At 38.1% G+C, this 14,045-nt stretch overlaps 1 protein-coding gene across 4 annotated transcripts in view; it reads left to right on the forward strand.

Annotated features, from left to right (window-relative positions):
- Positions 1-14,045, forward strand: part of TRPS1 (transcriptional repressor GATA binding 1) — a 195,142-nt gene that overhangs the window by 13,136 nt on the left and 167,961 nt on the right. For 3 of the 4 annotated variants that reach the window (XM_018077400.2, XM_018077410.2, XM_029959348.1), the window contains exons 2-3: positions 7,827-7,985; positions 11,027-11,955. In XM_018077400.2, the coding sequence (XP_017932889.1) occupies positions 7,949-7,985; positions 11,027-11,955 (966 nt within the window). In that variant the 5' untranslated portion in view covers positions 7,827-7,948. The remainder of the gene's footprint in view (positions 1-7,826; positions 7,986-11,026; positions 11,956-14,045) is intronic. The other variant, XM_029959347.1, reaches the window with a different exon arrangement.

Genomic DNA, 14,045 nt, shown 5'->3' on the forward strand with positions numbered 1-14,045 from the left:
TCAAAGCCAGTAGCGTAAGAAATCTTCTATCAAAAGCTGAAAGCTAGATTCATAAAATCACTTATACAGGCATTACGAGATTTTCCCATGGAAAGTTTATGTGGGAGTTCAGCAAAAACTGATTCAAGAACAGAATTATTTGCACTATATATATTCATCCAGCAGTCAGCAGGCTGACGCTGGCACCCTTTGCCAGTTTTGAAGGATTGCCAGCACTCACTACATGAAGCTGCTGCAAAGCCACATCAGCAGTGTCTCAGGGAGTCTCCTTATTCTGCGCCCTGCTTCCCTCTTTTCCGAGCAGAATTGAAATGGGTAAAACAGACATCATACTCCTCAGTCAATGTGTGCATTCAATTCTTATGGTTATCTGAAAAATGCTTCTGTTGTAAAGCCATTTCATAACAAATTATTACGGTGGAAGCACTGTAAGAGTAGCTTTCTCATCGGCATTTCACTTCATTTCTCAGCTTCAAAAGAAACATAAATAAGAGATAAAAAGGGCAAATAATAGACAAACTACTCACAGTGAATCCATTTGCATTCACATTTGTATTCTTTTTTTTTTTTCATTTTACTTTGTTTTGTCTTAGGAAAGTGGCTCAGTGTTTCTGAGTCTTCATGAGGACCATATGATATGTGCTGCAACAGAGAGTGTTGCCTAGTTAATAGCGATGATTCCAAAGGCAAGGTAATTTACCACTGCTTTGGCTGGAGCTAATATTGGGCTCTAACATCAGTTCTGTAATTTCTGACAAATGGCCAAGATTTCTTGAATAGGCACAGCTTTCTGTTTTGTGTAGGGAACACACAATCCACTCTTTTGTTGTGGTTGCCACTGCTGTTGTTTCTCCTCCATTCACAATGGAGAGTGGGGTTATTTGTGCCGAGAGGATAATCAGTGCCAAAATTCTGACTTGCTTGTGTTTAATGTGATGTTAATTTTTGTGATAGTCATAAAGAGTAAAAGAGATTTTGTAATATGGATTCCCTTGTATCCTGGTCTTCAAGACAGGAAGGCATATTGGTGATGAAAGTTTTATCTATCACAAGCATGTCAAGATGAGAGCTTACTGGATGATTCAACCCAAATGTATAGAAATTGTTTATATAGAGATTGCCAAACATTTTCCATTGCTTTTCTTTTTATCTAAATTCTTGAATAAATTACTAAATAAAATAATCTGTGTTTGGAATGTATGGCTGTGGGATATGTGGAAACTCACAGCATGTGGGGGAAAGAGTTAGAATAGGGAAATATGATAGTTTTGTAAACTTTACGTGAGTATAGGTACATCGTATATAGACTCAAGATTCAATTTACTGATCAAAGCATCCAAATAACTTTGGATTTAATAATGTCGGCAATGAATGCTAATATATGGAAATTGAAAAGCATGGAGCAACAATAGCTAGCCACGCTTACCAGTATTACCCTCCAGCATGTAGATTTACATTTTTTTGTTTTGTTTTGAAATCACAATTTGGAAATTGTGTGTTCTTTTTCCCTTCTCCCATGCTTCTGAATGTGGGTTCTCCTAAGCAAGCTTAGACAAGATTCAAGCTAAACAATAGGGCAACATCAGTACCTTTGAAGGCTCAGCTTGGATAGGTACCCAAAGCCAGAGTCTGCTTTGATGTACGTGGGCTCAACTCCGGTTGCCCTTGGTTGCCCTCTCTTACCTATGTAACTTGTGTCTGGAAACCCTTGCCAATTTTTTTCTAAAAAGAAAAAAAAATGGATATTTTTGCAAACTCATGTTCATCTTAGTTCTGGTCTGTCTGGAAAAGTACTGCAATAATGCCCTCTCCGGTGATGATTTAATAGTGCTCTTTCAGGTCTAGGCTGTAGACTTCTGACTCCTTCCCACTTTCTGAAATTTCAACCTCATTTCAAATGGAAGGTTTTTGCCTCTAGTTGGAAATAAAATTATTTGAACTTTTCTGGAATGCTAGCCAAAACCATTGTTTATCTCCCTTGCATCTTTTCCTCTTCTCCCAAGTAATTTATGGTTCCATTTGACTGAGGTTTTGGGTAAGAGAATTGTGATTCCTTTCTCTCGTATCACAGACCTCACCTGGCAGAAGGAAACAGCACATCTCAGTCTTGCTTCTTTCAAAGTCAGTGGGGCTTTTGCCATTAGCTTCAAGGGAAATACGTTTAGTCCATTTTATTTTTAATGCAAAAGAGCAAATGAGTCACTTCTTGTATCCATACCTGATTGCTCTTGCCTAGGAGCCAGGAGGTCACCTTCTTTCCTCACTCTTCATCTCAAGGTAGCACTGTACTTGCCTCTGCCAGTACACTCAACTCAGATTCAGTTCTGAGTCATTTGCAAACCCTAAACTCCCACTGTCTTCAAAGGACATTTGGATTACAAAGAACACTGAGTTTACTCAGGCAGAGAAGAAATTGAAAGGTATGAGGTTGCCACACCTATCAGAAGAGTTTGGCAAGACAGTGGTTGTTTGCCCTAAAGACAGCATGAGCAGTGGGGATGGGATAGATGTGCTCACAGCCTAGGGGTCTTTGGTTCTGGCTAGTATAAGACTGAGGAGAAACTGCTATATTGACAAGAAGCAAATTCAAAACACTTAAAATATTTCTCCTTTTTTATTTCAGACTTAGATTGTAAAGTGAGAGCTACAAGATATCACTGATACTAGGATCGTTGTAATGTTCAGATAAATATTGGGCACTTTTATTGGATGTGGAGATATACAAGACTTCTTTAACAACAAATCATAAAATGTGAAAGATAATTAAGGGCTACAAACTCTCTCTTCAGAAAGAAGGACACTGTCTTAAGGATTGAGGATTAGGAGCGATTTATTTTTCACAGTGATTCAATAGGTGATTCTGTATCTGTCCAAAGGCAGTTGAACCTTCTTTGGAAGGATCGGGTATTGGCCACTCTCCAGGACAGAACACTAAATGGACCTCTGGTCTCATCTAATAGGGAATGTTTTACATTCCATAAAGGGTAATGGCAGCAAATTAATAGAAGATTCACTGAGGATAGCAGGCCTCTCATAGGAGGTGTCAGTCCTGGCAGAAGTCAGTTATTTTATTGCACTAGGCAAATCAGGCTGGATTCTCTCTGTGGTGCAGCAACAGCAGATTGGGGAGCATGCAAAGCAGCATCAATACATAAAAATTAAACTACTTTTAATATACAAAGCTGAGTTTAGATAAATGCAGAACAGAGAAGCAAAGGTGCAATGTTCTCTGAAAGTGTGGCCTTTTAATGCTGTTTTGGAGACTAATTTACATACAAATAAAATGTCAGCTTATCCCATAATTGTCATGATAAATTGGAGCATTTAGACTTTTGCACAAGGTACTCCTTTTGCACCTTATTAAATTACTGGATCTTGGCCTTTTGCCAACTGCTAAGGTGACGCTCTCTCTACTGAAATACATTCAGGAGGGGGATATGGACCTGGACACCTAGAGAAACCAAGTTCAGTCACTACCCAAGAGCTCTGCCTGCATGTCGCCTTGAACACCGTGAATTTTGCATCTCTCGTTATTGTAGATAATTTTATTTATCCATAAAATGGCAGTAATAATAATTTTCCTGTTTCACAAACTTTGTTGAGGTTTAATAGGTTGTCATGTTTACACAGTGCTTTTAGGTAGTTGATTAGAAGCCAGGGCAAAGTGAATCTTGCCTTGTTGGGCTCTCCTATCCTAGATGGATGGCAGTGGTGGGCAGGTAGGAGCAAGCTCTCTGCAGCAGGCCAGTAAGAAATGCAGAGCAGCAAACTGACATACTCAGGAACCTTTAAATAAAAGCAGTTTTGGAATTCTTTATTTTGGTTCCAAGATAGCATAAAATTCGACCCTATGTCACCCATGTCACGTCTTTAGACACGTTACCTTTTGCCTTTAGTTTCTCCTGAAAGTGTCTGTGTGATTATCCCAGGAGTGAGCTTAAAATGAAATAAGTACCTGGAAGTGGGCTAAAACAATCTATTTTGAAATGCCACTCCTAAACTCTCTGAAATGACCAAGTGTCTGTTTTATACCCATAGAAAAGGTTAGATTTATTCCAGTGGCTAGATGACTACCGATGTGTGCAATGCTCTGCAGCATAATAATAGAAAAGATCATTTTGAATTAATTCAATGTGAATTAATAAGAGATTTATCTGATGAGAGTTGTTTGAAGGTGATGGTGCTTTGTAGCTGAGCAGGATTTAAGATGTCCAGAAGTGCACCTTTCGAGATTTGAGAACGATTGATGTTGGAAAAGTAAATGTAAATGGGAAGGAGCAAGCTTGAACAGACTGCAGTTCTTTTTACTTGTCTCTTTGTTGTAAACTTTGTGGGGAAAAAAATTGCAAACAGGTCTTGGCAAATTGGTGATCAGGGACTAAACTGAAGAGTTTGAAAATTCAGAAGAGTAAGAGAGGAGGTGAAAAACAACGTTTTGCTGTAATGCTGCTCTACTAGTATGACGTATAAGGCTTGGTTTTCTCCTTACGTTTTCTAGATTGATGAAGCTATCATAATTTCAGTGGAGCATGAAGACTGAAGAATATCAAGTAGATGCATTCTGTACAAAATACAGTGTCTGATCTTGCCAAATTTTACTGATACCAGGAGGCATGTTCTACCCTAGCAATTTCAGGCAGGAAAGAGTTGACATGCAGCTTTAGGGCTTTGTAGAAAAATGCGTATAGATTAAAAACTCCTTTGGAATTTGTCAGTTGCTTAGAGCTGTGACATCCCCTGTCTTGTATGGTGTATTTGAAGACACTGGTGCCAAAGCAGGGAGGATGTGGTCTTGTTGAAGGGGCAGTTGCTTGTCATTAAGCTTATTCTGCTATCCTACAGCTTAGGGCCTGACTCTTCAGTTCCTTACATGAAAGGGGTTGTTCTTCTCTTCTCAGCAGAGAAAGGTTTGGGCCGTGCGTTGGTTGTTTGCTGGCAGGCTTGTTCAGAGAACCACAAGCAAAACTGGGAGAGGAGCACTGTGTGTGACTGCCTCTCGCTGTGTGTCCCAGCAAGAGATGGTGGGGATGTGAAGCTGTGCGTCCCTCTTCTGTCATTTCACTGTGCAAGTGTCCACATGGAAAGGCAGAAAGGTAGAAGCTTTAGCCAGTCCTGTGCCACTGTGTCTGAGTCTGGGATAGTTTGCATCTAATGTAATCTAATTTTCAGTGAGGGCAGCAATTTCACCTGGAGTTTCCAGTGTATTTACAGATTTTTTTATTTTTTTTTTTTTGAAAATGCTTAAATTAGAAAACATGTAGGTCTTTGAACTGTGGGCTGTACTAATGAGCTTGTTAACTTTCTGGTTGTGCTCGGCACAGGTCTGGGCCAGCCCGGCGGGCTGGGCTGTGGTGGAGGGCTGGGTGCCGGGTGGCTCCCCCAGGATGGAGCCTGCTGCCGAGATGCTTTCCCAGAAATTCAGTCTCTCAAGACAGGAGCTTTCTGGCTTTGGAGATCGTGTGCCTTAAAGCTGCTTGATTATTATATGGAGAGTGGAGAGAAGACTCCAGATTGGTTAGGACTTTATGTCCTTGATAGAAGCCGAAACTTTGAACATTTAAGGGTTTCTTATATAAAGCACGGCAGATAGTCTTTGTGGCCTATTTATGTGTAATAAACTGAGTTTTGTTTTGTACTTTGTTTTTTTTAATTATTTTTTTTTAAATTTTTTTTTGTGTGTGAAAGAAGAAGAAGAAAAAAAAGGAGAGAAATTAAAACCACAGCAGTATTTTCCCATGCAGCTATAGCAAGTATCCTACAATCTCACATGATCGGCTGTCCTGCTGGGGTGGAGTGTGGGAAGGTGTCAAAATATGTCTCTCAATTTTATTTTTTTTTTCTTAAAAGGGAAAGCCAGATGAATGCCAAAAGCCCTGCTCTCTTCTCTAGCCCTGCAGTAACAAACTACATGAGTGTATGTTATTAAGATGATAAGATTAAATTTCTAGCTACTAACGTGCTATCACAACAGCAAAGGGGGAAAAAAATCTTGAAAAAATTATGAAAATTAGTCTGACAGTCTCCTTTTAATAATATGATCACTCCCAACCCCGACAGACAGTGTAGGCTGGAATTCTGTAGGGCTTTTTTGTGGTCCTAATGATTTTAATAATACTTTGTGCTATGTAGCACCTTTCATTAGAGGATCACAAAGTACTTTACAGTCACTAATTAATTAAGCCTCACAACACTCCTGTGAGATAGGTAAGTATTAGACATATATTAAGCTGAGACACTGAGAGTTAATGATTTTTTGCTGCATTATTCTGGCAAAATGATTGATGTTCAAGCGCTGTATGTGCATTATATGTCTTTGTGTGGGTGTGTAATATATATGAGTGAAAAAGTATTAATTTTACTATCCCTTAACAAAGAGGTCCTACTTGAGCCTGTTGAATATAAATGCATATTTTCATTTAATTTTTTGTTACTGCAGCATATTGACTGATAATATCACAATCTTCATAGACCCTTAACTCAGTTTACTCTTTATCTGCTTGTGCATCTACTTGTACAAAGATTAGTCAGTGGCATCTCATAAAATTCAGACATATTTCTAGATGGACTATTTTGTTAAAAAGAGCATATGACTGAGATCTGACCTAAACCTGTAGCACAAGCACCAGTCAACAACCATTCTGTTGAAATAGGCTTTGATGACAAGCCATCCCATTCAGTAAAAGTAATGAGCAATAACAATGACCTGTTGCAGGAGCTGATGATCAACAGGTAATTAGCCATTATCTTCACCACCCATAAGAAACTATTGATTACCAGAATTTACTTTTTGTTTTTGTTCGGTTCGTTTATTTTTTTAAGGAAGTACATTAGTCACTATGGTAATCCATTATCCTGAATTACAAACTGATTTTAGTAGAAGTTTCCACTTATTTGTTTCCAGGGATAAACAGAAATGTCTAGATCTTTCAGATGCATGTGTCATGTAGAGTAGCCTTGGCTGTTTTTGAGGAAAAGTATGTATAGCTATTATTATTATTTCTACTTAAAAATAACTGCAAGTGATTATATCAGCTAAAAAAACCCTATGTGGTTTAAAGGTAATTTCAGTGTAATGAAAATAAGATACAAACCCCTGGATTACGGAGCCCAAAGACAAATTCTGCAATCTGGGCCTTATCCAGGATTCCCTCAACTTGAGAAGTCCTTTCATTCATATCAGGCTTAGTAATTCTTTTATTTTGGGAAGATCACTATTTTCAGTGGTGAAAAGGTAGTGCAGTCCCAATGACTGTTCATCACTTGGCTTCGTTACTAACACCCAACAAATGTGCTTATTATTACGATGGCATTTTTGAGGTGTGGGAAGTTGCCTGCTAACAACGAAAGTAACACCACTAATTTTGTTTCAAGTGGGACATAAGGCAGCCAGCAGATGATAACTTCCAATTGCTGATGGCAGTGCCTGGATATGAATCAGTTAATTGTATGCCATTATCTATCCCATTAGGCCAGTCCCATTATGATGCCCAATACCTGTTAATATATGTGAATTTTTAAGACATTTCTTTTCTACAGCTCATTTTTAACAGTTACTTTAAACTTGTTTTAAACTTTGTATTTGGTGAACATTACTTCTGAGATATTTTTTGTCTGTCTTTATGTGTGTGCAAATGTGTGTCTGGGCAGAAGGCAGCTATGGGATTTCTCATGCTTGAGGGAAATAGAGGACAGCAGCCACTATTTGTATAGTGCCCACTAACAGATGCATGTGATTGTACAATAGGTATAATAATGTTTTAAATAAAAAAAACATATTTTGAATGCATAATTTAGGAAGGAAAATCTTTTTTTGTTTTGTTTTGCAGATATACAGATCAGCTCTCAAAATGTCTTCTGTGTCTTCCGTGCATCTTCTAAGACAGTTGCATTAGCCCGCCTGCTAGTTGACTAATAGAATTAATAATTGTAAAAAACACTCTAAAGCCACATGCCTTATGAAGTCAATGCTGGGTATGATTTTACAAGTATGTGATCTATTTTTTCAAGTGAAATTGTTAACCGAAAATGTTCTTGGCACACAATAAAACATTGTGCAATCTGTTATTTGTCTTAGAGATAATAATTTCAGAGTGGCTATATTCTTTCTGTATCTAACTTATGACTTGCTAGGGGATGGTTTCTTCAATTTAGGAGTATTGCAAATGAAGTTTTATTTACATAATATGTCTCTGAAAAATGATAGTGGAGGAATTTCAGTGACAAAAAACCTCTGTGTCTTTTCTTACCGTCCCCTTGAGTGGATATCAAGCAAATAAATGACAGATGATTTTTCAAAAGCTAAAAGAAAAAACAGGAGAAAATACTTTGAAATTCAATTTAAGGAAGTTTTTATATTTAAATCAATGTTATCTTCTTTCCTTTCTTTCTCCAAGTGTAGAATACTGCATGAAAAAGCTCTATTAGGCAGATATGTTTTTCTTTTTTCCCCTCCATTAACACAGAGACTCACAAATATAGGGAAAATTTGAACCAAAGTATCTAGACCTACTGTCCAGTTAGCCTGTATAGAGTCCAGATTTTTCTTTTCTTTATAGAGACTTTTTTCTGTCCTTTTTTCTGACTCTTTTTTGTCAGTTGCTATGAAGATAGCAAATCTCTAAGCTTTCCTTATCTGCCAAAAATATCTGTAACAAAAACATTTTAAAACATTGCATTTAGTCTTGTTTAATTTTGACTGAGGTAACAGTCATGATGTTTACTTTCTTGATTTCTGATTTTTCTTCACTCTGCAGTCAGGACTTCTTTCTCCGTCCTCTGCCATGGGTTGTATTTAAACAGAAGTTAGTTTAAAAAAGGTTTGGGAGGTGTAACCAGAAGAAAAATACAGACTTAGCAGAACACCTACCAGAGATGCTCACAGATATTTTTAGTGTGTGTTAACCAAGAGCATTCATGGAGTCCCACAGAGAAGCAGTAATGCTAAAAGGCTGAGGACTATATTTATACCTTGAATTATATATGTGTGCATGTTGTTTTAGTAGGCTGAGTCTGTATTGTAATTGTTCTCTTACCACAATAGAAAATCTTTTTTTTTTTCTTAGTTCTGAGTGACTTCATGGTTCAGAAGTTATTGGGAAAAAAAAAAAGTAAAATTTAGTGCATACATATCCTGGTAGGTGTGGTTGTCATTAAGAGAAGACACTTGGTTCCCAAGCATGGATGTCTTCTACAATAAGGAATCACAGTAGGCATTTAAGAAACCTATTAAGACCACACGGAGTGTCAAAATTTCTGTAACACGAACTGGCATTCTGCGTGAAAGCCGTCTTGCTGTAGCCCATGCTGCCTGTGGATGAGCTCAACCACAAAGACAACAGAGCCAGCCCAAGACACAAGTTGAACACTTCCCCTAAGAAGTCATCTGTTTTTATCAACAGAGCATACAGTGCCCTTTCATGTGGAGCAGATGTAAATAAGAGGATGTACAGATGCCGGTTCTTTTATTTTTAACCTCTGTCCCCAGCCGTACTTCTCAAAGTACTGTTTTGAGAAGGTCACCCACAGCTTTCCAAGGTCTGGATACATCACCATTTGGAGCGCATCAGTGCTGCTCCCAGAGTCGTCAGGTGGTCCTCCCTTTGCAGAGCAATATATATCTCCAGTGCCTCCGTAGGGCCCGGCTGTGGCTGACCTGGGAATGGAGGCTCAGACTTGAGTCTGCAGCTCACATCTCATGTGTGGTACTGCAGACTGCTGCCACCAGACCACACACAATTTGACAAAGAGAAACATCCATCGCTGTATACAGCATTGGCAAAGATTAAGAGCATAGAAAAAGTTGTAGCACATCTGTCTTCTGCCCATAGCTAGCATGTGAACACAAATGGATCAAACCATCTGGTGATGAATATCAAATCCAGAACCACACAGTAGAGAGAGCAGGGCAGTTTCATATATGTATTTTCTCTTAGTAGGCTGGAGAAGATGAAGATATATAGCGGATTAGGAATTTGACTTAGTACCTGCATAGTCTGATTGCTTGTCCTTCCATAATCTCCCCTGTTGAGTGAGGGAGGAGTCTACCACCACTCACCGGTGGCAGACTCCTCTTTTCTCTCTGATCCTTATTGCTATCCTGTCTCAGCTATCTTAAATGGATCCTGGAAGTGTACTTGCAGATTTAGCAGTAGTGATTATGTCTGCAGAGAAGACTGAGCAGAGGAAGGTTTGGCTGATTAGATCCATGTGGATTCCAGGTGTTTTCAAGGCAGATCCTGACTCAGCCACATAGTGATGTCAAATGTCTGGGTCCAGGCCTGTAAAATTTTATTGACAACGGGTTTTCCTAATAAAGTTAGTTTCTCTTTGTTTGGCAAATAGAACTAATTACATGAATAATGTACTGTGGGGCCTGACTCTAGAATATCCGTATAATCTTGTTTGAAGTTTATGGGCAGTAGGAGGGGAAACTTTTACTATAGAGAAACTGATACCTGCTTAGGAAAAATACTTTCTCTGAAACCTCAAGTTACTTACTCTTCTAAATCTGTTTCCTTCCTAATAACTTGTTTAAATTCTTCTGATTATGTCTTTTAGATGTATTTTTGCAAAACTACTTTATATGTAGTTGTACAGAGTATGAATATTAGACTGCTAAAGTTTATTTTTCCCCTTAGTCTTTTTAAATTATTTAAAAAGAAGCATTAATTTAAAATTATTTCTGTCAGACCATTATCTTCTCAAAAGATAATGAAACCTGTAATTCACTGACTCTCATGGTAGTGTTTTTGTAGGTTTTAAAGTTCTCTTTTTAGTTAAATTCAGTCTCAGTGTGATCATTTTTTAAATGAAAAATTTCTGTTTTCTGCATAGTCCAAAAACCTGTTCGACAAAAATTTTCTGAAAAGTTGGTGTATTCAATGTAGTCATATAGTTCAGAATGCTTTGAGAAGTGTCAGGTTTGTAATCTGCTATATATCTCGAATAATTCTATAGTTTTTTTTTTTCTTTTTTTTCCCTCCTTTTTTTTTCTTTTTTTTCTTTTTTGTTTCTTTTTCTGTGGTAGATATGGTCCGGAAAAAGAACCCCCCTCTAAGAAACGTTGCTAGTGAAGGTGAGGTACAGACCCTTGAGTCTACAGGTACTGAAAGTGAAGAGTCTGGAAGGAAAAAAGAATTTTCTGCAGAGCAGATGCAAGAAAACACTGACCAGGGTGATGCGGCAGAGTTAAATAACAAGGAGGAACTTTGCATGCATGTCCAAGAGCCATCTTCCAGCATTAAAAAGGACTTGAAAAGCTCAGTGCTGAGTGAAAAGGCTGGCTTCAATTATGAAAGCCACAATAAGGGAGGAAATGTTCCATCCTTCCCTCATGATGAGGTGACAGACAGAAATATGCTGGCTTTCTCATCTCCAGCTGTTGGGGGAATCTGTGAGCCCTTGAAGTCTCCTCAAAAATCAGATGCAGATGACACCCAAGATGTGGTCTGTACCCCGTCAGGAGATGCAGCGGAGACAAATGAGGAGCATCAGATGTCGCCAAAAGCTTCAGATGAAACAGTGCAAGTGCAAAGTGGTCAAACTGATGGCCAAGGCTCAAGCCCGGTCCCCATGGCCTCAAAAAACCCACAAGTGCCTTCAGATGGGGGTTTAAGGCTGAACAAATCGAAAGCAGATTTGTTGGTAAATGATAACGCAGATACAGCGCCTCTGTCTCCAGAGCTTCAGGACTTCAAATGCAACATCTGTGGGTACGGTTATTATGGGAACGACCCCACAGATCTCATCAAACACTTCCGCAAGTACCACCTAGGACTGCATAACCGCACCAGGCAGGATGCTGAGCTTGACACTAAAATTTTGGCTCTCCACAACATGGTGCAATTCAGCCACTCCAAAGACTTCCAGAAAGTCAACCGCACTGTGCTTTCAGGGGTGCTGCAGGACATCAATTCCCAGAGGCCTGTCTTATTAAATGGGACTTACGATGTGCAGGTTTGTATTTTCCCAGCCTCCCTGCTTCTGCTAACTGCCTTCTCAGCTGCAAAGCCAGTTGTTTGCAAAGCCTCTCTTACCTACATGATTAATGCATCTCATATAACCCGCTTAAGCCTTAAGAAGGGTTTTGGTCAGTTTTAGCCAGGCTTGCTGCAGGTCTGCTGAGCATCTTGTACAGTAGAGGAGTATTTGGCTTTTTGACCAGTGACATTTCTGTGTACGATTTAGTCATTGTAATCAATAGTAAAAGATCTTATTCAGCAAACAGGCAAAATGCTGAATTGGTAATCATATCTGAAGGATTTGCTGTCACAGAAAGAAAAGAGCAAATAATAACGAAAAATAACAACCAGATAGACAAAAGACAGCAGCTGGAAATTAAAAATGTAATCCTAAATTATCAGCTGCTGGGAGTCAAGATTTGGCTTATTGATTCTTTATTAAGATAAAATAAATGGCAAGTCTTGGCAGCTCTGAAGTTGTCTAGTGCCAGAAAAACAAAATACACAATGGGTATTTAAAACATTTCAAAAGTAACAGTAATCCATGCTGTCCTTCACAGTAGTAAGCCTGTAAGAAAAGGATTATTGCCTCAGTAATTTTCTCATCTAGTTGAAGCAGGGAAAAAACTACAGATACTGCTTTAAAAAAAAAAAAAGAAAAAAGAAAATCTTTTTACCATGAAAGAGTGGACTCAAAAACTTTTCCATGGAGTCTCTGTTAGTTTCTTATCAGCTAATACTTAATTAGTCAAAAAAAGAATCAATACTGCTTTAAAAAAAATCTTCAGAATGAACTGAGAGATGCAATAGGATACTTCAGTATTTTATAAGATAAAAAAAATCCAGGTTTTAAAAACAAAGAGAAAGAAACAAAGTTTGCATATAATATGAGCTCAAATGTCCATCTATTTTCAAATCACTGCAGGCATGCAAACCTTGTAGTAATCATCGGACAAAACTCCAGGATATGTTAAAATAAAAAGGTAGAAGGTTGAAAATTTTTAATAATGTTTGCAGAAACTGTAGCTATAGGAAAGAAATTTTGCAAGGCTAAGATGGCTAACATCTAACTTCAAGTAAGAAGCCAAAACCAGAAAACAAGTCAGGCACTTGAATCTTTTTAAATGATTTAAACTTTCCTCTTTTTTCAGAAACTCTACAACTTCTTTGTGGAGCAGCAAATCAAACTAAGGTCGTTACTAGTGTAAAAGATGCAATCTTTGAACTGCTGTCTTATTAAAAGATCGCTTCACTGTCTCATGTCAGACACTGTCTCCCGTCAAACTGTGATTAGAAAGCAAATACGTGATGTACTTAAAAGAGGTTAGAAGTGAATAATGTCAGATTGTGAAATGATGGTTTATAATTAGCACATAGTATGATGTTAATACCTGGATTTCCTGCTATAGTTTCAGTTTGCTGACTCCGGGGACAGCATCTTAGAGCAACTGATCCATGCTGTCAGGAAGACATTCAAACTGGAACAGCTCAAGCATACAGTATAGAGGAATTTAAGTTTCTAAACACACTTTCATTTCCTCCAAACAATTGTTTCGTTAGGTCCTTAGTTATTTATAGGAAAGTTATGCTAGATTAGAATGAGCTGGACACTTTTCCTATGCAGAGCTTTCAGAAATAAAACAGATGTGTGAGCTATCTCAGTTTGAACTGATAGAAGGAGAAATAAAACAGCTGAACCTAGACTATACTTGTCTACTAAACTCTGGCAGTAAGATACTGCAAGGGAGACAAAAAGCGCTAGGAAACAGCCCATATATAATCTACTTCAGATCAGCCTTTTCTCAGATGAAAAACATTTTCCAAAATAGAAAAGACAGCCTATACAATGTTGGGTATTTATTTGAAATAAGAAAAAAAATGGATCTGGAAACTTAATTTTTAAGAGTGCTAATTTTCCCTGCCCAATTTGGGAATAGAAGATTAAACAATCTTTTGTGGCAAATACCCTACTACATCACTTGCACATGCACCAGATGTTGATCCAGAACATGTCAGAAGATAAGTAACTGATTAATATTTTTATGCTTTCTCCTCCTGCACTCCCAATTGAGAGCAGCTTTGTGA

Source organism: Manacus vitellinus, unplaced genomic scaffold, assembly GCF_001715985.3.
Source record: "Manacus vitellinus isolate BGI_N305 unplaced genomic scaffold, ASM171598v3 scaffold_1_pilon, whole genome shotgun sequence".
NCBI classification, from domain to species: Eukaryota; Metazoa; Chordata; class Aves; order Passeriformes; family Pipridae; genus Manacus; species Manacus vitellinus.